Source organism: Haemaphysalis longicornis, unplaced genomic scaffold (assembly GCF_048455015.1).
Source record: "Haemaphysalis longicornis isolate Haplotype H1 unplaced genomic scaffold, Haemaphysalis longicornis Haplotype H1 scaffold_1, whole genome shotgun sequence".
In the NCBI taxonomy this organism is placed as follows: Eukaryota; Metazoa; Arthropoda; class Arachnida; order Ixodida; family Ixodidae; genus Haemaphysalis; species Haemaphysalis longicornis.
The window spans coordinates 358485987-358507774 of NW_027526203.1; the positions used below are offsets into that span (position 1 = coordinate 358485987).

The following is a 21788-nucleotide window of genomic DNA, read 5'->3' on the forward strand; positions in this document are numbered from 1 at the left end:
CACAATAATCATCATCATCATCAGCCTGCTCAGGTCCACTGCACGACGAAGGCATCTCGCATTGACCATTAACCGCTCCTATCCTGCGCTGCTTGAGTCCACAGCTTACCCTCAAATTTCTTAATCATCCCTTTATGGAGTTAACGACCTTCCCCTTCTTCTAGACCCATCTCTTGGTATCCGCTCTGTTACACTAATTGTCCACCGGTTGTCGGTTCGCCTCACTACATGGCCAGCCCAATACCAAGCCAAGACCAAGCCCAAGCCCAAGCCCAAGCCCAAGCCCAAGCCCAAGCCATGTAACCTACGTGGCAGCATATCACCGCTGGTACCAAAGTGAAAGAAAAAAGATAAACATACTGATATGCAAGGCTCACAAGATCTCCCTCGGCCTACCGGACACCACGAACACCGATCTGCTGCTACAACTAGGAATCCACAAGGACCACAACACATTCGAAGAGATAGCAGAAGCACAGAGAGTGCCTCAACTCGAAAGGCTATCAGCCGCCAAGACAGGCCACAAAACCCCCGAAAAACTGCAGATGAGATACCACTGACAGCAAGGAAACAAGAGCACGCTCAGCAACGAAATTTGCCAAGCCCTACGCATAGACCCAATATTTGGGAACGTTCACCCAGAACACAACAAAGGCAGGCGCCAAGCCCGAGCCAAGGCCCTCACGGACGAACACAGCGAGGACCCCGGCGCTCGATTCATCGACGCTGCAGAATACGCGGGCGGCAGCCGCTACGCCGTGACGGTAGTTGACGCTGCAGGCACAACAAGATCCGCTGCAAGCATAAATTGTGTTAAGTCCGAGGAGGTGGCCATAGCCATAGCGCTTGCCGACCAAGCCTGCGCCACAGCCCTCAGCGACTCACGCCAAGCAGTACGGAATTATGCCAAAGGGGGGGATCTCACCCACAGCGGTCCGCATCCTGGAGCGAGCCAACCTTCATAACCAGAAACACATCACTTGATTCCCAGCACACGAAGGCAAGGTCTCAGAGACAAACGAAAACAGAAACGAGTAGGCCCACGTCGCAGCGCACGCTCTATCTCTCCGCGCTGGCAACGAAGAGGCCACACAATTCTGGTTCACCACTAAGGACAGACTCGTCAACTACCACGAGATCACCAAAGCGTATCGCCTGGCTCGCAGGACTCTTCGTCCACCCAGCGATAAGCTGGACAGAGCCCAGGCCGTAATCTTCAGACAACTGCAGACCGGAACCCTCCTAACGCCGCTACTTCTACACAGACTATACCCCGATGCCTACCCGCACAGCAAGTGCAGGGTCTGCCGAAGGGAGACGGCTACTCTAACGCACATGCTGTGGAATTGCAACACACACCCCGAAGAAGCAAAGTCAGGAACCCTTCCGCCGCGACTAGCAGTGGCGCCGACATCCTACGACCAAGGAGAAGAACTCTGGGCCGTCCAGCAAGTCCAAGAGGCGATAACGAGGCAGGTATCCGACACCCCGCACGTGGGGGAGAAGAAACCAAGCCAAGATGTCCCCCCGACGGTGACCTAGGCTCGGTCGACTAGCGTGCGCGCACGCGCACGCGAGTTTTGCAGGCTCATAATAAAGTTTATTCAACTCCCCTCCACTTTATTTGAACTATTGTCAACTCTAGTTCTTTCTCTGATCCAGGTAGCTTGTCCCTGAGTGTTATTCCTAATCCTAACATTATTCGTTCCACGTCCCGTTGAGCCGACCTAAGTTTGCTTTCTAGTTGTTTAGTAAGGCACCAAGTTTCAGCTCCGCATGTCATCACCTTCAGTATGCACTGGTTGTACATTTTAAATGCAGAGCATTTCAGTAACTCACGATGTCACCCGCGTTGACGTCCGTAGTCGTAGTCCGCACCCCTCCCCCTACACTATATAAAAAATATACTATCAGGCGCCTGGTTTCGATCCCTCGACCCTGCGGGCGGAACGCAATGTACATTGTGCTCTACCCACTGCGCCACAAAGCCGACGCAGAATGGGAGGCTAAGAACGCGCCTTATATCCTTGACTCATTCAAACTACGTCAAGAAGCTGCTGATACAACGCATTAACTACCACCAACTCCCCAAACACTAAACGTTAACGCAATACACCCACCCCCTATGCGACGCATTTACACGAGTCCCCCTCGCGGGGAGATGGGCCCAATTTTTTTCTTTTGTGTGACAGAGGTAGCTGACGTTTCCTTATTTGGGAGTGCTTGCCGAGTGCTCCCAAGCCATACCCATTCTGCGCTGGATTTCTCTGTCGTGGTTGGGGTCAGCACTAACCATCTGTCTGAGGTAGTTATATTCTGTTACTTCTAGCGTTTTGTTTCCTAAGATGAAGAGGGCGTTTTTGGCATGTTTACTCCTCATTACTTTAGGTTTATTCATGTTTATTTTTAGCCCTACAATTTAATTTTAGCCATGCTACAAAATTGGTATCACTGTTATCCGCAAAAAGCAGTATTTTTAATGAACCAAGCTTGCGTTTTGTCTTCCTGGGGCGTTTAAGAAAGAACAACGTTTGACGATGGAAGCAATAAGAACAGTAAATTAGCTAAAATTACAACTGTTTGTGCGCCATTTGAGCCTTTTCCCAATAAATCGGCTCAATCGGTAGCCTCTGTTAAATTTTTCGATTTGACCCTTCGGTTCCATTGCATATAGACCAAATGTACTCTGTGAAAGGTAGCTGCAAATCACATTGCACCACTTTGCGTTCCCTCCAGATTATTCAAAATGCTCTATTTAAAAATAAAATCGAGCACAAAAAATGACTTCCTTCCCTTAGCCTGATTATTGTGGCAAAGATTAGAAAGCAAAGAATGCGTAGAGCAGCTGTTTAATGAACTCGCATGCACTTAGTATTCCTGAATTCATTCTTCTCCTGAAGGTCTTATGGCCATAAGCTGCAGGACGTCTCGTGGACATTTCTCGCTTCTGGTGCAATCTTTGGCGAGGACACGGGCGACGTCATAAACATGGCTGATACAGCGAGGGGGGGGGGGGGCGTTCTCATGATTTCAGAGCCATTGCAGCCTTCTGGTGGGATATTGATCATCATCATCAGCCTACTCAGGTCCACTGCCGGACGAAGGCCTCTCCCACTGACCTCCAACCGCTCGTGTAGTGCGCTACTCGAGTCCACAGTTTACCCCCCAATTTCTTTATTTGATCCCTCCATAGGATTAATGGCCTTCCTGGCATTCACTCTGCTACCGTAATTGTACATCGATTGTCGGGTCGTCTCGCTACATGGCCCGACCAAGTCCGTTTCATTTGGCGGCGTAGCCCCTTAGCGGCTGGAGCTGTGGCCGCCTCCTGTCGTCGTGGTCGTAATCGTTCACGTTAGAGTAGATGGCCCGGAATTTTTTTTTTATTTACGGTTTACAGCGACAGAAATTTTTTTAACCTGACAAAAACAAAACAATGACGACGATGACGAGTGTTTTTTGCTGAATGGGGCACTTAAGGCTTCCGCCTTACTAGCTCCGCTGGCCATCCACCTTAACAGAGTGAGGTGGCTTATTCTTTCATTTGCGAATATAAGGGGGGGGGGGGGGGTTGAGAGGGGAGTGCCAGGAGTGGTGTTGCGGTTGTTTGGAAGGCATCGCTGACGTGGGGGCTAAGCTGACCCCCCGCCTGCTGCCTTCCCCTGCGCAAATCGGAGCGGTGGGCCCCGAACGCCAGCTCCCAGATAACTTAACACCCGGGCCGCCTTATACTTGAAGGATCCCTGGAGGGGCACTTTCGCCGGTGTCTTTCGGCTCAGGCACGTGCACATCACCGCGCGGAAGGCGGTCGCTCCCTTAGGAGTGCACAGCGCTCGCCCTCACAAGGAGCGTTCACCCACTCGGTGGTTTTTATTTATTTGAACTATTATATTGACTACTCTAGTTTGGTCTCTGATCCAGGAAGCTTGTTTCCTGTCCCTGAGTGTTACTCCTAACATTATCTGCTCCAGGGCCAGTTGAGCAGACCTAAGTTTGCTTTACAGTTGTTAAGTAAGGCGCCAAGTTTCAGCTCCGTATGGCATAACCGGCAGTATATACTACTTGTCGATTTTGATTTCGAGTGACAGAGGTAGCTTTTCATTATTTGGGAGTGCTTGTCAAGTGCTCCCAAACCCACACCTCTTCTGCGCCGGATTTCTCTCTCGTGGTTGGGGTCAGCACTGACCAGCTGTCCGAGGTAGTTATATTCTTTTACTTCTTCTAGCTTTTCATTTCCTAAGCTGAAGAGGGCGTTTTTGGCATTCTTAATGCTTATTACATTACCTTTATTTATGTTTACATTTAGCTCCACGGCCATGTTTTCTGATTGCAGTTCCTCAAGCATTGTTTGCATGTATTCTGCAGTCTCGCTCAGCATGACTATGTCATCCGCAAACCTCGAATGGCTCAAATATCCCCCGGTTATCCTTAAATCGTATGTTTCTCCACTAAAGCTTTCTAAATACTCCCTCGAGATATGCTGTGAATAGGTTTGGCGAGGTGGTATCTTCCTATCTTAGTCCCTTTCGAATCGGAATTTATCGCTTTGCTTGTGGAGTGTTATCCTGCACGTGAATTCCATATATATGTCTTCTAGCATTCTTATGTAGGTTTCCTCTATTCCCTGGTCTTTTAGTCACGGCTGCGATAAGTACGTAATCTAAAAAGGCCACGTAAAGGCCATCATAATCTAAAAAGGCCACGCAAAGCGGTTCAGTGTACTCTGCGGTGTTTTCTATCCCTTGATTGGCGTCATGGATGTAAACCGTGGTTGAGTACCCCTTCCTAAACCCAGCCTGCTCTCGGGATATTGAGAATCCAGGCTGTCCCTTATGCGACAAACTATAGCTTTGGTAAACAGCTTGTAAACAACTGAGAGTAGGCTGATGGGTCTGTAAATCTGGAGGTCTTTGGGATCTCCCTTCTTATCAATCAGAATAATGTTGGCGGTTTTCCAGGCTATGGGCACTTTTCGAGTTTTCAAGCATTTCGAAAATAGTACAGCAAGCTTTTCTAGCACAATATATCCCCCCTCCTTCAAAAGATCTACGGTTATGCCGTCGTCACCAACAGCTTTTCCTAGTTTCATGCCTTTGAGAGCCCTTCCAATTTCCTCTTTGATTACTACTGGGACATTGCGAGTTGAGCGTGTACTCTCAGCAGTTTCCCGTGGTCTAACGTCGCTTACATACAGCCTGGTGTAGAATAGTTTTGCTGCCTTCATCATCTCGTCCAGTTTTGTACGTAATGTTTCCCTGCCCATCTCTGAGTGCGCACATCCTGTCTTTGGCGATGGTTGGCTTTCTTTTAGTTGCTTTAAAGCTTCCCCCTATTTACAGGGTTTCCTCGATCACTGCGATGTTATATGCACGAATGTCGTTTGTTTTACTTCTGTTAACCAGTTTCAAAAGCTCGGCTTGTTCGACCCGATCCGCCGTGCTTGACACTTTCAAGTTCTTACGTTTGACAATTAGTTCCTTTGTTTTCTTGCTTAGTATTCCAGGTTGTTCCCTACATGTTGTTTCTCCCACAGCTGCTGCTGATTCACTGAGTGACGATGCTAGGTTATCATTTAGCCTGTCTACATTGAGGACTGTGATTTGGGCGAGTTGGTGAACGTTCATGATTGAAGATAAGCGCGAATAAAAAAAAACAGCACCCCAAAAAAGTGAGAAGTAGACAGGACAGCGCTGCTGTCTTGTCTACTTGTCGTTCCTTATTTATTTGTGCTGTGTTTTTTCCACGCTGATTTTCAATCATGAACTGTAAACACCGACATCGTTCTTCTAGTTCAAAAGCGCGAATTTATTTTGAAAGTTATTTTTATTTCCTGCCACCTGGCTCTGACGACTCCATGGGGGGTTTTTAGTTTTCACGGGTTTCCTTCTTCCTCTGCTGAGGTTCAACCTTAGGTTGCACCTAACCATCGTATGATCGCTGCTCCAAATCTTACTTAGCACCTCTACGCCTTGCACGATTCCTGGGTTGTCCATTAAAATTATGTCAATTTCGTTTTTTGTTCTACCATCGGGAATTTTCCATGTCCATTTCCTATGCTTTGCTCGTAGAAGAATGTGTTGATCAACCTCAGGTTATTTCTCTCTGCAAATCCCACCAGTATATCTCTCCTCGGCTGTTGCGATTGTCTATTCCGAAGTTTCCCACTGACCTTGCTCCCATTTACTTCTTACCGACATTTGCGTTAAAGTCTCCCATCACATCGTGAATTTGCTGTTGCCTTCTTTATTGCTGATTCGACGTCCTAGCAGAAGGTGTCTACAACTTCGTAATCATAGCTGGTTGTTGGCGCATAGGCCTGTACTGTCCTTAACCTGTAGCGCTTGTTTATCTTGATAACAACAGCCGCGACTCTCTCGCTAATGCCGAAAAACTCCTGCACGTTTCCTGCTATTTCTCTGTGAATTAAAAATCCCACCCCGTGTTCTTTCTTCTCTTGGGGTCCATTGTAGCACAGAATATGCCCGCTAGAGAACTCCATGAAGTGTTCTCCTGTCCCAACTTCGCGTAACCCTATAATAGCCCACGTAATGTGCGAGAGCTGCTCTAGTAGTACAGCTAAGCTTTCCTCACTAGACAAGGTGTGCGCGTTGAACGTTGCCAGAACCAAGATTCAAAGGCGGCCTGTCCGAAAGTAGACATTTTTATGTACCCTCTCTTGTATCGCTGTCCTGACCGCCACCGTGGACAGGTTCTCTACAGCTGCTGGGGACTGACGGACCAGAGATGAGTCGGTTAGTCATGGGAAATCTCGGCCAACTACTACACCAGGGTGGCCAGATTCTTCTCTAGTGAGGGGGTGCTGTTTATGTCCCGAAGGGCCTTCCTAGCACGGTTGAGCCTTCCTAGTGTAGCCCCTTAGGTATCCGGGATGACGGTTACCTCCGGAGCAGGCAGAACTCCATGCCTGCATGGGTTGGGCACAGAGAGCCAGACGAAAAAGAGCGAGAGAGCGGGAGAACTTTCCCGAGGACGACGTTGCCGCGAATGCCTGCAGTGATATTGAGCCAGAGTTTGTCGATTTTGCTTTTTCTAGGGGTGGGCGATTGATCGATTAACGTGCCGATTAATCGATTAATGCCTTAGTCGCGATTAGTTTTTTAACCGGTTAATCGGTTGATGTCATGTGAGCAAAATGAAACAAGGGCGCTCAGGCGTGTCGAGGATCGTATTCCTTTAAATAACTCACCCTAACGTCACACTATAGTACGATGCAAGTATGCTCAGAGATGATAGTGATTAAAACCGTGAGGTGATAGCCAAGACAGAGGGGAAAATAGAAACTCTCAGTTTAAATATACACGACACAAAAAACGGCGAGAGGTCTCTCACAACGTTTTACAGTTGTATTAACTAACCATGCAATAAATAAACTAAGATTATTCGGCGCTCCCTGCAATTACGGCGAGTGCTGATGCTTCTGTTTCTAGAAATAGTGCGAGAGACGAATTCGGTCATAAGTGCCCCGCCCGCCTCAGTGTCATGATGATGATCCACTTAAATAATCTGAAATGTCTGTGAACAGGTCGAGAGCCGTAGTCTACATGACTTATAAATGATACATTTTCAAGGCGACGACCTCCATTTGGACTGATAACCTCCCCCTCGCATCCATACCCCGCCGGCCACAGGCCTATCGTTTGCATAAAAGCAAGCGATAACAACGAGGCCGAGCAGCATATTGACATTACTTTTTTATCATTATATTATATAATTAGTATTAAAGTCTTTCAGCATTTTTCTTCTTAAACCAACGCAACCAATTAATCGATCAATTAACTGATTAAAGCCTGCCGATTAATCGGATTAAATTTTTAAACCTACGCCCAGCCTTACTTTTTACACGCTCTGTCCTGAAGGAATAACCTGAGACGCTGGCTTACTGGTGAGATCCACCGAATTCTGGCCGTTGGAAAGGTAAGCCACTGCCATGATTAAGTGTATAGCTACAAAAAATGGCTAGTTTAAAGCTCAGCTGGCCGAAAAAAAATGCCCCTGAAGTTGTATTGGAGTCCTTCTTGGCCTTTATAATACCATTCTAGGCCGAAAGACTTCATCGTGCGCTCCAATAACACCGGTGACCTTTTGGTAGGGATGAGCAAAGGTAAGGCAACCCTGTGCTCTCTAAATTCCTGAAACATTCGGACCACAATAGGGGTGCAAAGAGTTTATTTCCGTTTTTTTATGTATAAAAACCGATTACATATCTAGGTAGCCCTTGCTCGAGTGGTCAGGGCAAGTGGTTGTACTTTTTTTACCCAGCACTTGATAAAGGAAAGCAGCCGTGTCTCTGCCAAGGCTTGTTTGGGAGCTCTTAAAGGGGCCACGAAGGTAAAATACGATTTTGGTTTATTAGAAGGGCCGCTTTGTCCCGATAATACCAATTTTATATCAAATTTTGAGCAATGGAGATAATAAAGAAAACGTGTGAAACAGTGGCGACTCCCTAGCTACTTTCCGGCAACACTTCTATAACGTCACGGAATCTTGTTTGTGCGATTGGCGGCCGCCAACCGAAACCATCGCTAAGACACACAACTGGACGTTTGTAGTGGGGCCTCTAGTTCTGTTTGATCACAGCACTTGAATGCTAACGTGTACATAGCACACTGAAAGTTGTGATTTCAGTGCTGGCTCATATGACGTCCCTCCTGCCTGTAACACTCCACTGAAGCGCGAAATTTGAAAGTTTTTCAATAGTTGTTAAAACGATGTTTCGGGGCTAGAATGGAGCTGAGCACGGAAGCATAGTCCTTTTAAATGGAACAAACTTTTATTTTTCTTTCATGGTCAGTTTAAGAAGCGGTGCGCGAACGCATCTATATACACAGTGAACTCCCATTAAGATGAACTCGAAGGGACCACGATAATTTGTTTGTCTTATCAAAAGTTCGTCTTATCAGAAGCCCTCCCCCCCACCCCCCAAAGAAAGGATCGGCAACACGCCCAGGTGCATGCAATATCTTGCTTCAAGACGGTAAAGGAAGTACACCTACAATGGAGGAAAAGACAAAACAATAATTTATTTGAGTGCGCAACTTGACAGAATACTGTCTTCAAGTGCTCTTGCCTGGTTTTATCCAGTACAAGCGGCGACGGATAGCGTACACCCGCTACCTCAAGCGATAACGCAGCAGCGACAGAGAGGAAACTCCTCGCTTTCTCGGCGGTGACGCGGTGGAACTCGCGACACGAACCGACGCGAACTCACATGCTCCCGCTGAGAAACAACATTTGATCAGGAGAGCTGCTACGTCGCAAATAGGAAGTCTCCGTTGTCACTTTTTTTTACATTTTTATTCCTTGTTTCGCGCCTCTCTCCTCCAGAGCACAGCGGCCACAAAAATCGCCATCAATCTTTTTTCTTTCTTTGCTTTTCCACTGGCTCCACGGGTAAAGAGAGAGAGAGAAACAACATTTATTCAGGCCTGCGTAAACCCGGTGGGTTACCTACTGGCGCTACTCGCCGGACCCCGTGCAAGGGGTGGTGGAAAGTCGCACTTTCGGCCGCTGGCGTTCGATGGCCGCGAGCGCGAGCTCGGCAGCCATCTTTTGGAGTTCGTAGTTGACGCTGGTGACCGCGTCCCTCACGCTTGGTGGGGGACGCGGTCACCCACCAAGCGTGAGGGACGCGGTCACCAGCGTCAACTACGAACTCCAAAAGATGGCTGTAAAGGGTGGGAGAGTGGTAGCTTTATCCGCGTGTCTTTTTAAAGACGATAGTCTTTCTTGGGCTACTTCAACCCAGAGATTTTGGTCTGTCTGTATATCTGTCCGTCTGTCTGTGTGTGACCCGATTCAGCCACCCGGCCAAACTAAAACAAGGCCTGCGCAATAGTTTTATATAGTCACAGCTAAATGTGCCTGTCTAAGTCCGGTGTAATGTTCATACTTGTCAATATTGGTGAAGAACAACAAGAAATTACGCAAATATAAGACAACAAAGTAATACAGAAGTGATATTTGCAGTGTTCCTTTATAAAAAATCGTACATGTTCGATTTGTGCGAGATTAAATACTCCATCAACTGCAGAAAAAAAAAATCCCTCCGCCGTCGCCTGCTGTCGCCCGCGCCACTATAACTTCTGGCGGCATTTTCAGAAATCAACCGGCAACAGTTACGAAAGGTTCCACTAGATAGATTCCACGCTCTGCTTGCAACGCACGTGGAGTAGAGAAACGCAGTTCTATAAACGTTGAAGTAGGGCGCCTCGATTCACGCGCCTCTTCGCCGTACGGCAGCGTTGGCATCGGGACACCCGGTTTGGAGCAGTGGAACGCGGGAAATTAAAAATGATTTAAGCAAACCTTCGGCGTCTTTACCTTGGGAGGAGCGCGACGCAAGAGGAACAACATGAGAGGTGAGCGGGAAAGCGAAGGGAGGCATTTACTTGACAAAAGTCGATAAAGACTATCGTCTTTTGACGACATTTGCAACGAAAGGAGCAGATACACGGCCAATTTTTTTTTCTCGCTCTTTTTTTCCTTCCGTGGCACGAATTCTCTTGCCACTGTGGTTTTCATTTACTTTTCTTTCAATCTGGTCCGTGAATGCCCCGCCACACCTCACCAAGACTGCCAGGTTCGCTACCCAGAATCGCCAGCAGGGGTGGGCAGCCGGAAATTGTTCGTCTTAAGCGAAGAGTACGTGGAAGGCTGTTCGTCTTAAGTGGATTTTTTTTGCCTTGGGTCTATGGAAAACCAAGCAAATGTTCCCACGTTATTCGGCATAAGCGGAAATTCGTATTAACCGAGTTCGTCTTAACGGGAGTTCACTATACTCATGTCTCGAGTATTTCGTGGGGTATTCTTTTCTCCGGGGAAAAACCACGCCAATAGGGGGGTGGGGGGGGGGGGGGGGAGTTGTAATGAGGTAGAGCGGAAAGTATAGATAAGGAACGATGGACAATGCCCCATAATCGTCATGTGCCATCAGACATCGCCATGTTCCTGGGATACAACCAGTCGCACGTGAAGAAGAAGAAGCTCGGTCTGCGCGGCTTTCGTTCTAATCGTTTGTCGGCTCCTTGTGCGGTTCTGGCCTTCTGTGTCATCGAGCAATAAACCCTCTTGCAATTTATCGCAAAGAAGATGCCTGATTCACGGTTCCTTGAGGCGCTCCATAAGTTTCAAATGGACATCGGAGCGATTAAATGAAAATTCGGAGGACGCCTAAGCTTCGCCTTTAAGCGTGGACCACGATAGCGTCATCAGGCCCCGTATACGCATCGCACGAAAACTTCCTGAGCAGTGAAAACTTTCCGCTCCTGCTCGCATGCCATCTGTTGGGGCATGCTTTATGACCCCGGAGATGCAGTGCCCATGCCCACTCGCACGCACGCACGCACGCACGCACGCACGCACGCAAGCACAGTAAACCATCGTGATTATGCAATCGGTTTATTCGAAATCTCGCTTTTTTTTTCGAAGTGTTTCAAGCTTCCCTCTTCAGTCCATCGTGAGGAAATCATACATGTTTTTTTAACAAATTATCGCCTATTACGAAATTGGTATCCTGCCCCGAGGGTTTCGTCAGAGCGAGGGTTTCCTGACGACTGAAGCTCTTTGTGTTGAAATGTTGCCCATTGTCCAAAGTTTATTTATCATGTTTGCCCATCATCTGTTTCTAGATACGATTATATATATATATATATATATATATATATATATATATATATATATATATATATATATATATATATATATGCGTACGATGGGCTCAGCAGTTTCGTGAATGGTTGATCGACTGACACGGTTCGTGCTGGTTGCGAGGCAGAGGGGGAACGGCATGGCATGAAAAATGCGCGTGCGCGAACGGCGGGTCCACTCATCCGAGATGAATTCGGGTCGCGGTTGGCAGCAGTTTTGAGTTATTGCCCGATAATCAGTTTGTGGACTGCGGTGTGCGACCATCGCTCTTTAGTGACGGTGGCTGCGGGCGGCTCATGTGGCGGGGGCGGTGCGCGGATACTTTTCGACGCGAGCCGTTTAAAGCAGTGCACGAAGTGCGCCCAGTTCGCCGCCGTTCATCATTCTTCCTTCTTCCGTTTTCCGGTCGTGCAGCGCTCGTGAGCGCACTCGGGGCGGTTTCGCGCGCCGGAACCGCTTGGCCCTCATTGAAATGCTGCGAGGCACGTAATCGATTTGACGGCACGCCATTAAGACCAAAACACGCTGCCTTTTGTGTTTCCGCCCCCCTTATTTCTGTTTTAGATGCCGGGGTTCCCGAGTGTGTGATGAATGCAAATAGCTCGCACGCACGCACTCACATACCACATAACTTACCCGCATGACAGGCCTGCCGCTTTGCAAGGCCACCTTCGATATTGCTAGTAGCAGGGAAGCCAACATATGCGGAGCGGGAGCGCTTGCTTCGTTGTGTTGTATCGACCGGACACGCTCGAAAAAATATCAAGTCCCACACTTTCATTTAGTGTTCCATCCCGTTTTCCTACAAGAAGAGACTCGATTACTTGGTTAAGTGGGTGTGCAGGAGCTCCGTTTTTGCATCAGCAATGATTAGCCTTCTGGGGTCCGCTTGCGTTGTCGAGCTCCACGAGGAAACGGAGAAGATGTAAAACACTGGGGTCAATTATAAATTCCTGACCCGTTAAATTCCTACTAATGGTTGGTTTTGAGCTTACCTCCTACGTCGTAAAATAGCAATAAACAGGTTTTTCCCCAGCGTAAATGACCAACATGCGTCCTCACGTTTCATGTCGTTACAAATTTCTCCAAAATGAAGATCAATCATTTTTTCAGCTTTGGTTAAGGCGCCAGTAATGGAGACACGGACAGACAAGGTAAACAGGATGAGTGCTACTCCCAACTACAGTTTATTCGACGCAGAATCTAACGAATATGCAGGAAAGTTGGATCCTTCGCGAAAAGCAGCCAGGAGAAAAAAAAGCTGGAAAGGCCGGGAGTTTAATCAGGTGTAGAGTCCGGTTTGGTACCCTGTACTGGGAAATGGGGTTCAGGGGATAAAAGAGAGGGCAGACGAAGAGGAAAAGATAGGAGCGGGAAGGCGCATTCTCTTGTCCTGTTTTAGCCACGACAGTCGTTCATGTAAATGTGTATCGATCAGGAAACGTAGAAGGGCTTTCGTCACCTTCTGCGAAGTCAAAGGTAGAGACGGATGACTTAAGATAGTCTCTACTATAAATGGTCGATTGTCCAATCTGCTGAGCGCAGTGGCAAGCACATTTCTCTCCGATGAGTGTTTGGGACAACGACACAGCACATGCCCTATTGTCTCTTTCGCGCTACAGGCATCGCAGTGGGCGCTGCTGGCCATCCCGTTAAGAAAGGAGTAGGCTTTCGTGAAGGCCACTCCATACCACAGTCGACAAAGCTAAGTCGACTGGGATTGAGACAGTCCATGCGGAAGACGGTGCTAAAGAAGAGAATCTTGAATATAAAGACGGTAATTCGAAAAGTTAGGTGTGTTCCATTGCTTCATGGTAATCCCACGTGCAAAGAAGGGACGCGTCCTAGCGGCATCGGTCCTTGAAAGTGGAAGCAGGATGATGCGTTCGCTCTAATGGCCTGTACGGGCAGCTTCATCCGCCAAGACGTTGCCGATGACTCCGCAATGACTTGGAAGCCACTGGATATATTGTCATGGCCGCCTGTGGTGGCCTGATGAAATTTCTGTCTAATCTCTGTCACCAGTTGGTGGAGGGGGCCGTAGCGCAGGGCTGCGCGTAAGCTTTGTAAGGCGGCCTTCGAGCAAGAGAAGATATCCCACTTTTGAGGAGTAGCTCCAATAACGTGATCTAGAGCCCCACGAACGCCTGCAAGTTCTGTAGCTCTCGAGCTCGCATGGGTGACCCGAAATTGAGTTGTGGTTAAATCTGCTAGTACAACCAGACCTAAATACTCCCCATCGCTCAGACAAACGCTCGCTTCCCCATTTCCATTGCTAACTTCCACCAAGAAAGCTGGGATCGAACTCGTGTCCTCTTGCTCAGCAGCGTAACGCCGTATCGATACGCTAAGCCACCACAGCGGCGCGACTTGCGGCTTGGGTGAAAACGGGATCAGCGGTTTGGATTCGCGGCAATGCAAAACGTCATGCTCATATTGCGTATAATGTCACAGCGCAGGAACCACCTTTACAGAAAAGCCGCGCGATGGGCCTCGTCTGTGGCCTAGTTTGCCAGTTTCACCGCAATGATTGTATATTTAAGGACGCTGTTGTGACGCAGACCCACGGGTCCGTTTAGAAAGGCATGCTCGTGGCACATCACTGAAAGAAAAATGCGTGAATTTTGTTTACGGCTCATTCTACGGCTCAGATAACTCGTGACAGCCGTGGAAACTAAAAATAAAGAAGAAATCGTAGGTATGCTTTGAAACAGGGCACCCGAATGAGTAATTGCGTTGTCCGTGGGTCCAAAATTGACAAATGGCATCTCAGCGCGTGGCTCAAAAATGAGGTATGCGCAGTGAGGTCACGTCCCGCAACGAAACATACTCTTTCGGCATAGCGCAATGACGTAGAACCGCCAAGCACGCATTACTTGACTTTGCTGGCGAAAAAAAGCGGCGTCCCCAGAGAAGCGCAGTCAAAACCTGTTGCCCGAAGTCCCGCACGACGGTCTTACAAATTGGCCAGTGACGATGACAGCAACCGTCGGGAGCTCACGGCCATACATCAATTCCTATGTGTCTTTGAACGGGAGTATGCGGCGGCTGGATGTCCCCATAGGGTGTGCGGCGGACTGCCGCTAGCCCAAATGTCATGCTTTGCTGTCCAGCATTGTCAAATGGTACCCGCAGCTTGATGTAAAGTTAGTGCGGCGCAGCGTGGCACCTTGTTAGGCTCAACGTTGAGGTCGCCTATACAGGCTGGGACTGAATACACGCCTGACAACAGACCCACTTGGGTGGGGTGGCCAGTGACGACTACTGTAGCCGTCAGAAGATCACGGCCGATTTTCCGATTTACATTTAGGTGCGACGCCAACATATCCACCGACAATTCACACATGTCCACTCATGAAGATTGGCCAATGACGATGACAGCTGCCGTGAGAAACTGGCGGGCGAATTCCCAATTTCGATACAACATGCACCTACTTACCCCTAATCCTCACATCCTCAGGGGGATTGGCCAGTGGCGATGGCACCATCCACGGGAGGCTCATGGCCCATTCCCCAGTTCCCATTGGCAACGACGCCTGTCTCCACATATTCTCTCCAAACTCAACAAGAACTGATACGCGTTATCGCATCATAAGCGAAAGTCAATATGACCCTGTAACTTTTATCGTATGTTGATTCTCATCGCTGGCAAGCTTTGATATTGTATTTGCCAACACTGCGATTTTATTACAAAAAATCTCAGCAGGGTGGCAAAGAAGTTTTTAGAAGTAACCGTAGCAGGATAACACACAGAAAGGCAAACAATAGAAAAAGAGATTCATCCTTTGTGCAGATGAAGCTAAAAAAACCGACACTGGATTTCGTGTTACCATCTTGTTGGAGAAATTATTCCAGTTCTTTTGTTGTCCAGTGGATTAAGCGGTGCTACTGATAGTGCGTGTCCGTGTTTGTGTTGTAACCAGTTGAACAATTAAAAATATTAGAGGTGTCAGTATTGTAATGTCAATGACTATAGTTGATGGAAAAATTTCCGGTGCGATTTTCATTTCATACGGGTGGTGAAGTCATGGATGTGCGCAGGTGAGGGTCATAAACGAACATTACTGCATCCTTTACCACTTTTATACTGTTTTAATATTAGTCTGAGCGCTAGGATACCACACCAAGGATCGCGCGATTTATGATTGTACCAGTTTCACCCCATTATCTCAGTAAATTGTACCTCGCGTGTGTTGAAGTGAAGCAGACACACATGCTTTATCGTTGTTTTTCCTTAAATGCTATATATATATATATATATATATATATATATATATATATATATATATATATATATATGAAACCGTCATAATTGGCTTATGAACACAATTAATCGAACACAGTTAATTTTTATAGAACCAGGCGCTGCAAGGAAAAAAAGTTTGTCTAAAATATTTTTGCAGTTATAAGATTTTTGTTTAACACAAAGGGTGAATCTGCACTGCTTAATAAAACTCAGCGCATGGAGCTTCCTGCGAGATTTTTCCACAACATGTTGCTGCATTTCCATAACAAAGCCTCGATATAAAAAGACAAGCCATAAATGATGTCTTACACCCCCATTCCTCCAAAGGAAAGGAAAAGCGGTACACTAAAGCGAAAAACCGAACTGAGTGCTGTACGTTCGATTGTATTCAACCGAAAAAGTAATGCTATGTCCGGCTAAGTGTGTAATCACAACTGGAGATTTGTCATAGAAGGCGAATAATACATACAGCTCTGCACGCGTCTGGTCCCTTTTTGTGTTAACGAGTGCCTATCTAAATAAAGCAATACCAGCGACCTAATCTTACCCTCGTACATGGCCATCCGCTGGTGGTCTTCCCAAAGATGAGGGGGCTTTCAGCATGAAAGGAATACGCAAGTATCCTTCTTAAAAACTCCATTACAGTCTATTTGCTCCCAGCCCCCAATCTCCGCCCAAACTTTTTCCTGCGGAATGTTGTCTTGGAACACACGTATTCCCTCTATCTTCTTTTTTTCTTAATGCCTAATATTCTTAATGTTTTCTTTCTGCTGAACGATGTTGACAAGTACGAACATTGCCACCAGATTTAGTAGTTTCGGAATGCTTTGCCTATATAAACGTCTCGTTCTGGAATTCTTTTAACTTTTGGCCGGGCTGCTGAATCGAGGGAGGGACAGACAGACGGACGGACGGACAGACCAAACTTTTCGTGTTTAAGTAGCCCAAGAAAGACCATCATCGTTAAAACCAGACGGACTTCTCAAAACGTAATCCCGTAAAGTTAACTGTACTTACCACGCACGGCTTGTGACGGCGCCAGCGACTCCGATCCAGTACATTCAATTTTATCTGATTAAATTCGAGTAAATTTTAACCCGTCCGGAGGACTGTACTGTTCTTTGAGTTTATATATAGTTTGAAGAGGTTACAACTTCAAGCTGCTGTATTTTTTTTAACTGCATACATTTACAATCAGATCATCACTAAACCACCTTATCCGGGTGCTGGAGGCACTAGAAGTAAAATGGAATGCAGTTTTCTTTTAATTATTCGGAAAGAGGGGAGGAGGCCGGAATGTTTACTCAGAACAGGAATACGCAATTGGTACCATAATTTTCCTGTTCGCGCTATCTGCTTCAGGGCGTAATCAGGAAGATAGGGTCATAAGTATGTTACGTATAGTGTCACTGCCCTGCAGGCGCGCAAATCCGTTCTTTTACTACTTGTCTGCGCATAGCGTGCAGTTACCAGGTCCAACGTAGTAAATAGCTGTGGAAGTTGTCGATCCTACCCTACGTGAGCAGGATGTTATTTTGACGCGCATGTAACTTGCTTTGTTTTTGTTTGTTTGTTTTGCTGAGCCATTTATAGGAAGAATAATTATCAGGCGATATTTACTGCGTGATATGGCAATGAATTTCGGTTGCTTTCTCTTGCCTTTCCATCAGTAGCAGTGCATAGATTAGACTGGTGGTACGTGCAGCCGCACTTTGTCACGCATCGCGTGGCAACAGGAGACTCTGAATGCAGTTGAGTGGCGCGAAGTTTCGGCCACTGCGCATGCTGACCGCGATTTGTGCTCGCACGCCATTCTGTCCGATAGCGCTCGTAATTTAAATGGCAATTCAGGTCGGCTTTGCACCTGAACGTGCTTCGTGCTGTCGCTATGAGGTGACTACCTGTTTTCCTCGGTACTATTTCCCTTCGACGGTTCGGCATGCAGCCGCAGATCTTGCGGAGCGCGCGATACCATCGTACCGTCTCCCCCCGCCTCCTCTCCCCTTACGTTCCAACAGGCCGACGGGCACTGATTGCGGGTTGCGTTCACTGCTTCCCTTTAGCGCCGCTACTGCTCTGAAATAAATAAATAAATAAATATATTAATAAATAAATAAATAAATAAATAAATAAATAAATAAATAAATAAATAAATAAATAAAAGCTTCAATGGCGAAGACCTGTGACTAAGTCCACGAAAGTTTTGGCGGCAAAATTGCGTAAATTTTCGCTTGAAAACACGGCTCGTGATTGTCCGGTTATTGGACCACGCGTTTTAATCGTGCAGTTGGCCGCCTCGATGCCGGACAAGGTGTTCACCACTCACGAGCAGCTTTTACAGTAGCGAGCGCTTTTGTGAGTCTATAGGGACGCATGAGAGACCCAGTGGAGAGACGTAAGGAATACGAATCCAATTTGATTGTCAGCGGCTCACCTTGCACATGGGTTGTGAGGTGTGCAGTGATGGAGCACGAAGAGTTAACGTGCACCACTTGCATGGCGTGCCCGAAGTCTCACACACAGGACGCTTTTGTGCCGTACGTAAAAACAAAAAATAAAGCAGCCTCGTCTGCATGCAACTCTCGAACCAGCACTTGGTGTTAAGTTGCACTTCTCCCGGCACTCTGGGAGCGTGGCGTTGACAGCAAGCATAGTCTAAATAGGCGGACAACGCAGGCTGGGACGCTGTCAGCATCCAGTCTGTCACAGAGGCGACGCTACTCGGTCTCCTCTAGCTGTCGAGTGACAAGACCATTCGACGAGTATACCGCATGGTCGCACGCTCCCGCTCGAACGGTAGTGACTCACTGCTGAGAGCACAACCTGAGCGAAAACGTTGCCATGATATGCCGGGAGTAGTCTTACTATAAATGAGCCGTGATCACCCTTCCATGTCAGTGCTTTCGGTTTCCCCAGATAATAGTCAAGTGGGGCTACAACAGAAAAAGACTGCAGCTTGCAACCATGCACGGGTTAAAACTACGCCAGCTGCTACTGCGAAAGATTTTATTGTTGATTGTATTATTCTGGAACTCCAATCGCAGAGAACCAGAAAAAAGTGTGTTTGAATGGTTTTTGGATTCCTGGACGATATTGTCACTTCCGCAGGGTGTTGCGAGTAAACGTGTAGTTCTGCTGGCTGGTGTGATTGCCTGTGTACGCTGCAATGAAGGTTTTCTATAGGTATACATGTAAGGCGCGCTAACTCAAACTTAATAACCGGCATTCAAGGGTGAGGAATGAGCTCACGTGTGTTCGGATTACGCGCGGATAGCTGCGATTACCGTGCTCCCACGTTCACGCCCCAAGAAGGTATCTGAATCACCACAACTCAATGCGCACTTTTATATCTCGGTCGCAATCCAAACTTTGCGACCTAGCAGCATGACTTCTACCCCTTGTTTGGCGGAATGCTGTTAGCGGTCACCGATTGCTAGTTTTAGCGCACACATCACACGTTACAACATTTTCTTCTGTCGCTATGCACCAGCTGGGGACGCAATGTGCAGCGGAGTCTACCAAGGTGAAACGAGTTGCAACACCTGTGGCATTATACACTTTTGACGTCAGGCCATGTCACTCACCCGCTACGGCGGCAGTGGAACGCCGTAGATGTACGAACGCGCGCCACTCACGGTTGCCCAGCCCGCAAGCATAGCACAAGGAATTCGAGACAAGTGAGCGCTCAACTGAAATCGCGATGTCGCGGTTTCTCGTGCGCAGACCGAATCAAGTTCTCTGCTGGGCCCACGGCAGCAATTGCCAACACCAGGAATGGCCAACACTTGGCACTAGAGGTCAGTACGGACGTTGGATCTTCGATATTATAGCCTTGTGGGAACGCCATAGTATCGATCGATCAAAGCTGATGGGGTAACGAATTGAAGCGCCACGTGCTCACGCCAAACATCCCCGCGGCAGTGATTCGCGCTCGTCGAGATTTCCTTGCTTCAAAAATTCTAGGTTTTTTGAAGCAGGGACTTCGAACATTTAAGTTTTATCCCGTGGGATTTTTAAGCACCGATAATTGGGCATCATTGGGTCGCCTTTTTTTTGTTGCCCGGCAAGCGCTGCAAGCAGAAAACACGAGTGGTCGAGTCGCTTTTCGTAACTGTATCCACTGGTTTTCTGCTGCGCCACTTGCAACGCGCGTCGGTTAAGCGCAGTAAGGAATCCAGGTGAATGCCAGCTCGTCGAAACATCAAACTTGTGAACTGTCACTGCGAGCCCAGCTTGATTGTCATTCCTTTGAAATAGATTGTGCTTTCTCACGTTTGCATGCTTTGCAGTAGAATCCCATGAGTGCGAGAACAGGTCAAGTACGTGAACTGGAAGTCCGCCTCCCCTAGATAATGTCAAGGGAATCGTGTTCTGCCTCGGCAAAGGAGTACCGGCGACAGCGAGAGCACTACTCACAGGTTCAGGGTGGCCGCAGCGGCGAGGCATCCACCGGTGGTGATGCGGGTCAAGGCGCGTGGAGCGCCGACTAACGGTCCCCCTGTAGCAAGAGCACGTGCGCGCGCTCGACCACCGGGGGTAAACAACGAGGCGGCAGCCGTGGCAGCGGGCGGCTTCGGTGGCGTCGGCGGCGGTTCACCCTGCGTCCTGGCGCTCCGAGTGGGCGCGGGCGCATCAATGAGCGACGGAGAGTGCGCGCAACGGCCACAGACGGCGCTGCCTCCTCGCTGTCTGGCCGGCACACGACTCGTCTGGCCGGGCTTTGTTGTTGTGCTTCTACCTCCTCGCAGCACGTCGGGCGGCCCGCCGGCGGACCAGGATTAGATGGAGGAGGGAAGCGCCGCCGCCGCTGCTCCCCATCTTCCGCGGCCGGCCCCATCGTTGCTCATCTCGGCCGCGGAGAGGAACGTCGGAAGATGCTCGCTCATCTTTGCGGGCTCTCTGGACGAGACAAATCGGCGGGGTCGCAGCGGGCACCCTCTTTGTGTAGCGACGCGCGTCGTTTCCTTGACTAACGATAACGGGCTTCCAGGAACTAGACAACATAGGACGTAGCATCTGTCATCAATTGGCCATCGTTTCTTCCCTGGACCCTAGGCTGCCGCGGGTCGCTGACTGAGCTGGCGCCCAAAAAAGCGGTGCCTGGCGTGTTGCGAGAACCGTTCGTCTCAAATCTCGATAATGGTTCTCCTCGGGCGATTGGTAGTGTTGCAAGGGTAGCTGGTGTTGCTACTTCAGGTATTACGTTCTCAAAATACCCAACAAAGGCCGCATACAACCTCGGTGCCCTGCTTGATGAGGTTCCTTGTCTCATCAGAATGGACATAAGCTGGACAGGCGTTATTCTGTAATTTGTCCTTCCCCATGCCTACTTTAGTTTGCGCTCATTTTGTTACAGTGCAGCTAACAAATGGCGTACACGATGTCCTCAGGTTGCTGGACAATTTTTATTGAGTGTGTAGCAACACCGGCAGCAGCATAATGGCCGCTTCCTAAGAAAAGAGAACTAGGTTGCTGCAGGGCTCTGACGCAAGCACGGTACCTGCGCCTCTACTTCGCTGTCCTGGCTCGCCGTCCACAGGCGCCGCGTGTGTGATGGGTGCGGGACGCCCATCCCATCATCGGATGGCCGATCTTTCCCCCAAGTTGACGACGGGAGACTTTACACTAAAATCGTAGGCCTAGCATCTGGTGCATACCCGAAAGTAGTTGCTGTTGCCATTTCTGCTTATTCGATGCGGTGGCGTCCCTTTCGAGTACGGCTGGCGGACACGCTGGCATCACGTAATGCTTGCCTGGTAACGCGTTCGCGTTAAAAAAGGGGCAGGTGATCACGAGACCGCGTATCCTCTACCGGTTGAGCAGCTGTTCTCACAAGTTTCGGTTCAGAAGTAAAGGCTTCCTTTCGCCCTTCGTG

General features: G+C 48.3%; 1 protein-coding gene across 2 annotated transcripts in view; it reads right to left on the bottom strand.

Moving 5' to 3' along the window:
* The window catches only part of LOC144154980 (protein NDNF-like), a 234445-nt gene extending 213853 nt beyond the window's left edge, over nt 1-20592 (bottom strand). For both annotated transcript variants that reach the window (XM_077686143.1, XM_077686142.1), the window contains exon 1: nt 20330-20592. Coding sequence is in view for 1 of the 2 variants with exons in the window: in XM_077686142.1 (XP_077542268.1) it covers nt 20330-20359 (30 nt within the window). In the remaining variant the exon portion in view is untranslated. The remainder of the gene's footprint in view (nt 1-20329) is intronic.
* Nucleotides 20593-21788: the final 1196 nt, after the last annotated feature.